The sequence below is a fragment of the Conger conger genome, chromosome 2 (assembly GCF_963514075.1).
Source record: "Conger conger chromosome 2, fConCon1.1, whole genome shotgun sequence".
NCBI lineage: Eukaryota > Metazoa > Chordata > Actinopteri > Anguilliformes > Congridae > Conger > Conger conger.
In genome coordinates this window covers 5795785-5805784 of record NC_083761.1, presented here as the reverse complement: position 1 = coordinate 5805784, position 10000 = coordinate 5795785, and the positions used below count along the sequence as shown (strand labels likewise).

General features: G+C 53.1%; 1 protein-coding gene across 1 annotated transcript in view; it reads left to right on the top strand.

Annotated features, from left to right (window-relative positions):
• The window catches only part of LOC133114262 (signal-induced proliferation-associated 1-like protein 2), a 157147-nt gene that overhangs the window by 94519 nt on the left and 52628 nt on the right, over positions 1-10000 (top strand). The window contains exon 8 of the mRNA XM_061223496.1: positions 479-1055. Within this exon, the coding sequence (XP_061079480.1) occupies positions 479-1055 (577 nt within the window). The remainder of the gene's footprint in view (positions 1-478; positions 1056-10000) is intronic.

The following is a 10000-nucleotide window of genomic DNA, read 5'->3' as shown; positions in this document are numbered from 1 at the left end:
GTAGATCTCTGGGAATAGGGTTGAGCACCACTGGGCTAAAGTCTTTTTTTAGTTTGAGGCCCCTGTCTTTGAGTGAGGTGCATTAGCCGAACAGAATGAAGATTATCCAGCGGTTTGAATGTGAGCAGCTCAAAACATTGTTTTGTTTTTTTTAAGTAGCGAAAGCTTCTCAGGAGAAAAATAATAACATTGTGTAGGGGCGGCCAGTAGCGTAGTGGTTTAGGTACATGACCGGGACCCACAAGGTCGGTGGTTCGATCCCCGGTGTAACCACAATAAGACCCACACAGCCGTTGGGCACTTGAGCAAGGCCCTTAACCCTGCATTGCTCCGGGGGAGGATTGTCTCCTGCTTAGTCTAATCAACTGTACGTCGCTCTGGATAAGAATGTCTGCCAAATGCCATGAATATAATGTAATGTAATGTAATGTAATGTCGTGTAATGTAATGTAATGTGTCGTTCCCCTCCCGGCCACAGTGTGGCGGTGTCCCGGTCGAGAGACGTCCCTCCGTTCGGGCCGCCCATCCCGAAGGCCGTGACGTTCCCCAAGTCGGCGGTGTTCCGGGACTTCCTGCTGGCGAAGGCGATCAACGGCGAGAACGCGGCGCACAAGTCGGAGAAGTTCCGCGCCATGGCGACGCGCACGCGGCAGGAGTACCTGAAGGACCTGGCGGAGAACTGGGTCGGCACGGCGACGGTGGACTCGGCGGTCAAGTTCAGCTTCATCACGCTGGGCGCCAAGCGCAAGGAGCGGGCGAAGCCGCGGAGGGACGCCCACCTGCAGAGCCCAGGCGCGGTCACCTGGGGCGTGGTCGCCCGCGACTTCGGCCAGGCCGCCGACGTGCACAGCCTGCTGGCCGTGTCCAACGAGTTCATCGTGCTGATCGAGGAGCGCAGCAAGAACGTGGTGTTCAACTGCTCCTGCCGCGACGTGATCGGCTGGACGTCCGCCCGCGGCAGCCTGAAGGTGTTCTACGAGCGCGGGGAGTGCGTGGTGCTGTCCGCCCAGGAGGGCTGCGGGGACGACGTGCGCGAGATCGTCCAGAGGCTGGAGGTGCGTTGTGTCGTTTTTTTTGGGGGGTTGGGGGTGGGTAGTTGAGGTTTTTTGGGGCGGTTGGGGGTGGGTAGTTGAGGTTTTTGGGGGGTTGGGGGTGGGTAGTTGAGGTTTTTTGGGGGGGTTGGGGGTGGGTAGTTGAGGTTTTTTGGGGTTGGGGTGGGTAGTTGAGGTTTTTGGGGGGGTTGGGGTGGGTAGTTGAGGTTTTTGGGGGGTTGGGGGTGGGTAGTTGAGGTTTTTTGGGGGGGTTGGGGGTGGGTAGTTGAGGTTTTTTGGGGTTGGGGTGGGTAGTTGAGGTTTTTGGGGGGGTTGGGGTGGGTAGTTGAGGTTTTTGGGCGGGTTGGGGTGGGTAGTTGAGGTTTTTGGGGTTGGGGGTGGGTAGTTGAGGTTTTTGGGGTTGGGGTTGGTAGTTGAGGTTTTTGGGGGGGGGTAGTTGAGGTTTTTGGGGGGTTGGGGGTGGGTAGTTGAGGTTTTTTGGGGTTGGGGTTGGTAGTTGAGGTTTTTGGGGGGGGGTTGGGTGTGGGTAGTTGAGGTTTTTTGGGGGGGTTGGGTGTGGGTAGTTGAGGTTTTTGTGGGGGTTGGGGGTGGGTAGTTGAGGTTTTTTGGGGTTGGGGTGGGTAGTTGAGGTTTTTGGGGGGTTGGGGTGGGTAGTTGAGGTTTTTGGGCGGGTTGGGGTGGGTAGTTGAGGTTTTTGGGGGGGGTTGGGGGTGGGTAGTTGAGGTTTTTGGGGGGTTGGGGGTGGGTAGTTGAGGTTTTTTGGGGGGGGGTTGGTAGTTGAGGTTTTTGGGGGGGGGTTGGGTGTGGGTAGTTGAGGTTTTTTGGGGGGGTTGGGTGTGGGTAGTTGAGGTTTTTGTGGGGGTTGGGGGTGGGTAGTTCAGGTTTTTTGGGGTTGGGGTTGGTAGTTGAGGTTTTTGGGGGGGGGTTGGGTGTGGGTAGTTGAGGTTTTTTGGGGGGGTTGGGTGTGGGTAGTTGAGGTTTTTTGGGGGGGGTTGGGGGTGGGTAGTTGAGGTTTTTTGGGGTTGGGGGTGGGCAGTTGAGGTTTTTGGGGGGGGTTGGGGGTGGGTAGTTGAGGTTTTTGGGGGGTTGGGGATGGCAGTTGAGGTTTTCAGGGAGGGGGGCAGCCCATGGCCTAAAGCAGTGGTCTCCATCCCTGGTCCAGGAGAGCTTACTGGGTCTGCTGGTTTTTGTTTTCGCCTTAAAATCAGCACCCTCTTGAGACCCAGGTAACCAGGTGAGGTGAACTGACGGTGTAAAAACTAAAACCATCTGTAGGCTAGTCAGCTAAAATAACACATTATTATCGTGGCTAAGGTGTTTGTTTGGGTGCTGGAAGGTTGGTGGTTCAAGCCCCGGTGTAGCCACAATAAGATGAGTGTAGCTGTTGGGCCCTTGAGCAAGGCCCTTAACCCCACATTGCTCCAGGGGGGATTGTCCAGCAACTGAAGGTATGTTATTTTGTTGGAGGCTTGTGGGGGCAGTTGAAGCTTTCAACTCACCAAGACTTGCCAGTGGAATAAGAACATTATTTCAGTTGTCAACTAACAGTACCTTAAAGCCAGCTTATATTTTCTACTTGAGAGAAATAAATATATCTTATTACAGGACTAAAAACACTTGTTAAGACAGTGCAGTGTTTATAAGTTTTTTTGTGTGTGGGGGTTAGGGATTTCTGGAGCTGTCAGTGTTTGTGCTATGTGTATTGCTCGATGCATAATGATAAGTTCTTGCCAGGGACACGTGGACAAATGGAAATCCCACAGAACTCTTTTACATGTGATGGGGGTTGTTGATACAGCTCGTTTTTGGGCGCGTTGTTGTTTTGGTCGGTTTTTTACGCTCCACTCCTCTGCCGTTGTGTGTGGTGACGCTCCGGGTGAGTGGGAGTTTTATTTATCGCCCGGTCGCCGCGTGTTTTCAAAGCGCTTCCTCTGAACATGCCGGCTTCCTCCGGGCGGAACGAGGCGGGGAGATAAATCCACGCCGACTGCCGTTTCGCTCCGAGGAGACTCGGTCGGTCATGCTTTCTCTTTCAGGCGGATCTCGTGGTCTTAGCGAGTCTTAGGCGGTCTTGGCGAGTTTAGGCGGTCTTGGCGATTCGTAGACAGTCTTAGCGAGTCTTAGTGAGTCTTAGACGGTCTTACTTGACTGGTAGGGGAGCCTAGGGGTCGGATGTCTGCCTGGCAGACTGTGGAGTTCATGGTTCGAGCCCCAGGTCTGCATTTACGGATGCTGATTTGCATCTGGGCAGATGAAGTCGGGTCCTTAAATTCAAAAATAATCCTGTCGTTTGGCCCTTGAGCAACGTCCTTAACCCAAAAACTGGTCCAGGGGCTTTATCCCTGTTTTCTCTCTCTATCTCTCCTCTCTCTCTCCCCCCTTTGCAACCGTCTCTGACATTTCTCCCGGGGCGTCGTTGCAAAAACACGTTCCCAACGGATCTCCCCTGGCTAAATCAAATACATTTTAGGCACGCCTGTAAATCAGGGTAATGTGACAGCGTGCTCCCCTCCACACCGCTCCTCTCTCCGTGTGGGGGTTTCGGGCCAGCCGGCCTCGCTTGCCATTACTCCCGGGACCCGCTCACCTGTGTGAGTATCGACTTTACACGGCCCTCCTCCGAAGCCCCTGTGATTGGCTTCTGAAAGCGGCATCACGCGCGGGTCTGGGTGATCACCAAAGGGCAATTTAAACCAAATAACAAACATTGATTTTGTGGCTTTTTTTTTCCGGAGCGCCAGCGCCACGATTCGCCCCGGCCCGGACTCCAAAGCCTCTTCTTCCTTCATGCGGGGAATCAGGGATTTATTCGGGAAAAGCCGCTTAGCGCTCTCCGATTCCGCAGATTCGGGATTTAGCGGGACGCCTGCGCTCTTTGTCAAATATCAGGGGAGCCTAATTGCAATTTCGGAGGGATCTTGTTACATACACAGTCTAAATTTAGCTTCTTTGTTCGTGTCAGAAAAGCAGTGGGCTAATACATTCCTACAGCCCTTTTTTACTTTGTCTTGGAGAACGGAAAGCGGATTGTCATTAGGGCGTTCGATTCCCCCGAGGCTGTGAGGAAGACAATTTGTGTCTTTGTAACGTGTTTTTTTTTGTGTGTGGAAGTTCGAGTCCTTGTTTAAAAATTGTCGAGCAGCAGAAGAAGGGCTTTTGGGGATTGTGAGCTTATTGTTGAGTCTGGAGGGGGTGGGGGGGGGGGGGCTTTGTAAAGTGGGGTGGGGACAGAGGCGCGGGGGAGGGGGGGGGGGGTACATGTCTTTGCTCTTTTTGGCGCTGTTTCTCGGCGACTTGACCCAGTTCCACTCCCGTCCTCCCGAGGAGAGGCGGAAGCCCGAATATTCCCAGTCTAAACACGCGGTCTTCCGCCCGTTGGACCGCGGAGCGCTCGACCCGGCCCGCTGAAAGACACTTTGGCTTTGTGTTGCGGGTTTCTTTTTTATTATCATTCCACAGGCTACGCGGCTCTGAAATTTACCCCCCGAAGGACGTGTTTAATAGGCCGTTCCTCCCTGCCTCCCGCCCCTTACCGCTGGGTTTCGGAGCGGGAAGATCCGACACGGATGCGGAACGCTGGTCACTGAACTCCGGAGCGACTCCCCTGACAGATTGGCCTGTCACTCTCACTCTCTCTCTCTATCTCCCCCTCTCTCTGTCTCTCTCTCTCCCCGTCCCTGCCGGATGGATGAGACGTGTCTTTTTCTCCGTGTTTCTCTCGTGCCCCTGACTGTGCTCCAGGTAGATGTGGGCTGTTATAAAGTCTGCCAACCTGCTCACCCTCCTGATGCTCCGCTTCTGAAACCACCCCCCCCGAATAACCCCCCCACGCTGTTCCACACACACACATACACACACGCACGCACACATGCACACATACACACACACACACACACACACGCTCACGCACGCACACACACACACACACACACACGCATGCACACACCCACACACACACTCACGCACCCACACACACACACACACACGCACACACTCACGCACCCACACACACACACACACACGCACACACGCACGCACGCACGCACGCACACGCACGCACGCACACACACACGCTCACGCACGCACGCACACACACACACACACACACACACACACACAAGGGAGGGATGGGTGGAGGAGAATGATGAATACAAGAGTGACAGGGAGGGAGAGAAGGAGGGAGAAAGGGAGAGAAAGACAGAGAGGGAGAGAGAGAGAGACTCTGTGCTGCCACACCCATGCCACGCCCATCCTCTCTCTTTCCCTGTTCTGAGAGAGAGAGAGCAGACACACACACACACGCACACACACACACACACACACACACACGCACACAGAGCAGTGCTTGGGGCCTGGTGTGTTCTTAACCTGCCCTTGTCACCTGTTCCGGCCGCTCGGAATGCAAATAAGACTGGCATTGCCACGGCAACGTGGGCGCCGTGTTGTTGACAGTGCACAGCTCAGCTCAGCGAGCCGCTGGGTGATGGGGGGGTGGGGGGGGGCGGCGGGGGCTTCTCTATCGGACTAATAATAGAAAAAGTCACCGCACCAATAAAGCCCATCTCATTAAATTAAAGGCAGCCCTTGGAGCAAAATCTCCGACACCCCCCCCCCACTGGAATGGAGCCCGCTGTAATTCCGGCATGCTCTGCCAGCCCTGGTGTGTTCTGGGATATCAGTATTCAGTGGGTGGAGGTCTCAGCCAACACCTGCCTCTGTTTTCCCCCTCATAACTTAAATATATTAACAATGTATTATAATTCAGTATATTAGTATTACAATAAATTAATAGTAAATTCCCATGCCTCATATCCGTGTGTCATTGTTAGAGTGCCCGGCTATTTAAATGAAGGGCAAACACATAATGAATGAAAATAAAAGCAAATAAATGCTAACAATACATTGCTTGAGTTCAACTGGGGTCATCCCGGTCCCTTGAACATTCCCAGATCATTCCGGAGACTGTTCCCAGATCATTCCTGCAGCATTCCCAGGTTATTCCCTCAGAATTCCAAGATTATTCCTGGAACATTCCCATGTTATTCCCATATTATTCCCAGAGAATACCCAGAGAATACCCACAGAATTCCCAGAGCATTCCCGGATCACTCCTGGAGCGTTCCCGAGGCCGTGCTTGCGTCTGCTCTCTTGAGAGTCGTATGAGGCTGCTGAACAGACGTCACCCTGGCAACCGTATCCCGTCCCCTGTAGGGGAGGAGTCTGCTCACTAACGCAGCCGGGCAGCGGCCCACCTGCCTCCTCCCGCCTGTGCCCCTGCCAGGTCCGCGGGTGAAGGGTAAAAACACCCCGTGAGACCCGGCGTTTACGTCTGCGACGCCGTGCTCTTACGCGGTTCCCTGTGTCTCTAATGACATTCCGTCACGCATTTGGAATTGCTCCATTTCAAACTGGAAGTCATTCCCTTACAAAAATTAGAACACGTTGCTCTACAGCCTAAATATGTGAAACTGATCAATTTCACAGCCGTGTATTTTAAAAGATGATTAAAAAAAGATTTTTTGGGGGTTTTTTTGGAAGTCCGTTTTCAATGTGTTCTTCTCCGTATCGTTTCGGACGCTCCTTTCGGGAACGCCGGAGCAGTGTCCGCTGAGGGAACGTCGGAACAGCTGTGGGAACGTCGGACCGGTTCAGTGTGCGCAGGAAGAGCGGTCGTGCCCGCCGCCGTGTCACTCCCCCCCCCCAGGCTCCGCCTCCCCCAGGGGCATTCCTCGTCCCATTGGTCCCCCAGATCCAGCGGCGACTCCCCCGCTCCGCGGGGGGATTAAGCCCTGTCTGGGGCGGGATGACACATGAGTGTCAGGCCCTGGACCCCGGGGTCACGCCGCCGATTCCGTGGGAATCCGCAGGGAGCCTCTTCAGAGAGCCTCTTCCCCCCACGGAGGAGGGTAACGGAACGCTGGGCTAATTATAGACCACTGCTGCTCTGCCCCACCTTTCTGCCCTCTCTCTCTGCCTCTCTCCATCCCCCGCTCACTCTGTCTCTCTCTCCCCGTCTGCCTCACTCTCTCTGTGCTTCTCTGCCCTCTCTCACACGCTCTCTTTTCTTGCTCTCTGTCTGCGTCTCTCTCCCCTATCTCCCTCCCTCTCAGTCTCCCTTTCTCTTCCTCACTCTCTCTGTCTCTTACTCTCTCTCTGTCTCTCACTCTCTCCCTCACTCTCCCTCTCTCCCTCTCTCTCCCTCACTCTCTCCCTCTCCCTCACTCTCTCTCTCCTTCACTCTCTCTCTCTCCCTCTCTCTCTCAGTAATGAATGTCTAATTGAAAAGCCGGTCTCTCTGTGTGTGTGGCTCAGACTGAGGTCACGGGAGATAATTGGTCATTTTCCAAGCCACTGCTTGTTCTGCCGTGACTTTATTTTTCCTCCCTGGAAACGCCCCCCCCTCCCCCAACTCCCCCGAACTCCCCCTAACCCCCTAACCCCCGCCCCCCCTTTCCCCTAACCCCCTCTCCCCCTCCCCACGCGTTGATCTTCTGGCGTGAAAATTGGAAACGGGAGCCGAGCTGGTCTTACTGAAGTCGAGCATTGGCAGACAGTTCTTGGAAGGTTCTTCTAATTTTCTATTTGAATTCTATGGAAAGCCAAGTCTCTTAACACACCTCCTGACCCTATTTCTGTATTTTCATTTATCAGAGTTTATATGGCACCAACCAGTCGCTGTTTCTCTGCGATTCATGACCTTTTAAGGTCCTAACCAATCATAAAGAGTCTTATGGTTCCAGCCAATCACTGCCTTCCCGAGACTCAACGCTTACATTCCCCCGGCCAGTCACTGTATCCGCTCAGCGGATTTGATGAGTTTGGCTTTCAGGAGAAGAGCCTTTAAAGCTTACGGTTGCCATGGTATAGCAGGTCAGCGGAACGGATTGCTGTGTTCGAAACGCTGGTCTAAATACCTCAGATGGGTGGCCTGTTAACGCCGGTTAGCTTGAGTTATCGCCATCAATTATGCAGCGTGTGCGATTGTGTTGCTTGGTCGCCATGGCGTTTGATAGAGGCTTCACACAGGACTGTAGTTCCTTGACTGGACAAAATGGCCGCCTGCTCGCTATCCACAGCCAGTGCTGGACTGAGAGAGATTTGTAGATGTTTTATATGTATTAGTCTAAAACCTTTACATCTGGGCTGCCCAGTTTGGACTGAAAACCTACCGGACGGTAAATCTCCAGGAACAGGGCAGCCCTGCTCTAGCTGTTGAGTGAGGTGCGCTTTGTTAGGGTTGGAGTGAAACCCTACTGGACGGCAGATCTCCAGGAACAGGATTAGGCAGCTCTGTTTTATCCTCTCTTTCCTGCCAAATCCACACAGGGATGTTTTCATTTTCAATTGTAAGTTAATATCAGAGGGGAAAATTGTATAATATCACAATTTCCTGTCGCCTCCCAGTACGTCTGCTTGTCTTTTATCTTCTATTTTGGTTCAGTTGCACAAAGGGCTTGTTTTGGTTGTATTTGCTTTTTACACAACGGCGCGAAAACATACGTCTGCAACGCCTGATGTCGAACCAAAAGGTTAGCGACTGTTATCGGCTGCGTAATCAGCGAATCCGCTTGGGGGTTAACGAGGGGGGAAATTGTTTTAGTGAAAGGAAATTGTTTGGGAAAAAAAGGATAGTGGAGTGGGTACGGCACCGTGCTCCCGCTGTGAAAGTGCCATATTTATATTCATGTGTTTATTAATGTCAAACTGCGCATTCACACTCTCCCAAGCAGCACCGAGATCCGGTCTGTGGCCCAGACTGATTCCAGAATATTCCACACCGTTATCACAAGTCCTGTGGTGGGACACAATTAGACATCCGGGGAGGGAGGGGGCTATGTAACCTTAATAACCTTAATAACCTTACAGCACTATGAGCTTGACCAGGCCACTCATAACCTTACAGCACTATGAGCCTGACCAGGCCGCTCATAACCTTACAGCACTATGAGCCTGACCAGGCCGCTCATAACCTTACAGCACTATGAGCCTGACCAGGCCGCTCATAACCTTACAGCACTATGAGCCTGACCAGGCCGCTCATAACCTTACAGCACTATGAGCCTGACCCGGCTGCTCATAACCTTATAATACTATGAGCCTGACCAGGCTGCTCATAACCTTACAGCACTATGAGCCTGACCAGGCCGCTCATAACCTTACAGCACTATGAGCCTGACCAGGCCGCTCATAACCTTACAGCACTATGAGCCTGACCAGGCCGCTCATAACCTTACAGCACTATGAGCCTGACCAGGCCGCTCATAACCTTACAGCACTATGAGCCTGACCAGGCCGCTCATAACCTTACAGCACTATGAGCCTGACCAGGCCGCTCATAACCTTACAGCACTATGAGCCTGACCAGGCCGCTCATAACCTTACAGCACTATGAGCCTGACCAGGCCGCTCATAACCTTACAGCACTATAAGCCTGACCAGGCCGCTCATAACCTTACAGCACTATGAGCCTGACCAGGCTGCTCATAACCTTACAGCACTATGAGCCTGACCAGGCTGCTCATAACCTTACAGCACTATGAGCCTGACCAGGCTGCTCATAACCTTACAGCACTATGAGTCTGACCAGGCTGCTCATAACCCTACAGCACTATGAGCCTGACCAGGCCGCTCATAACCTTACAGCACTATGAGCCTGACCAGGCCGCTCATAACCTTACAGCACTATAAGCCTGACCAGGCCGCTCATAACCTTACAGCACTATGAGCCTGACCAGGCCGCTCATAACCTTACAGCACTATGAGCCTGACCAGGCTGCTCATAACCTTACAGCACTATGAGCCTGACCAGGCTGCTCATAACCTTACAGCACTATGAGTCTGACCAGGCTGCTCATAACCCTACAGCACTATGAGCCTGACTGGAGTGACACTATTGTGAGAAGGTTTTTGAGGCTGTACGTATGTCAGCGATGTACATTACGTCACAT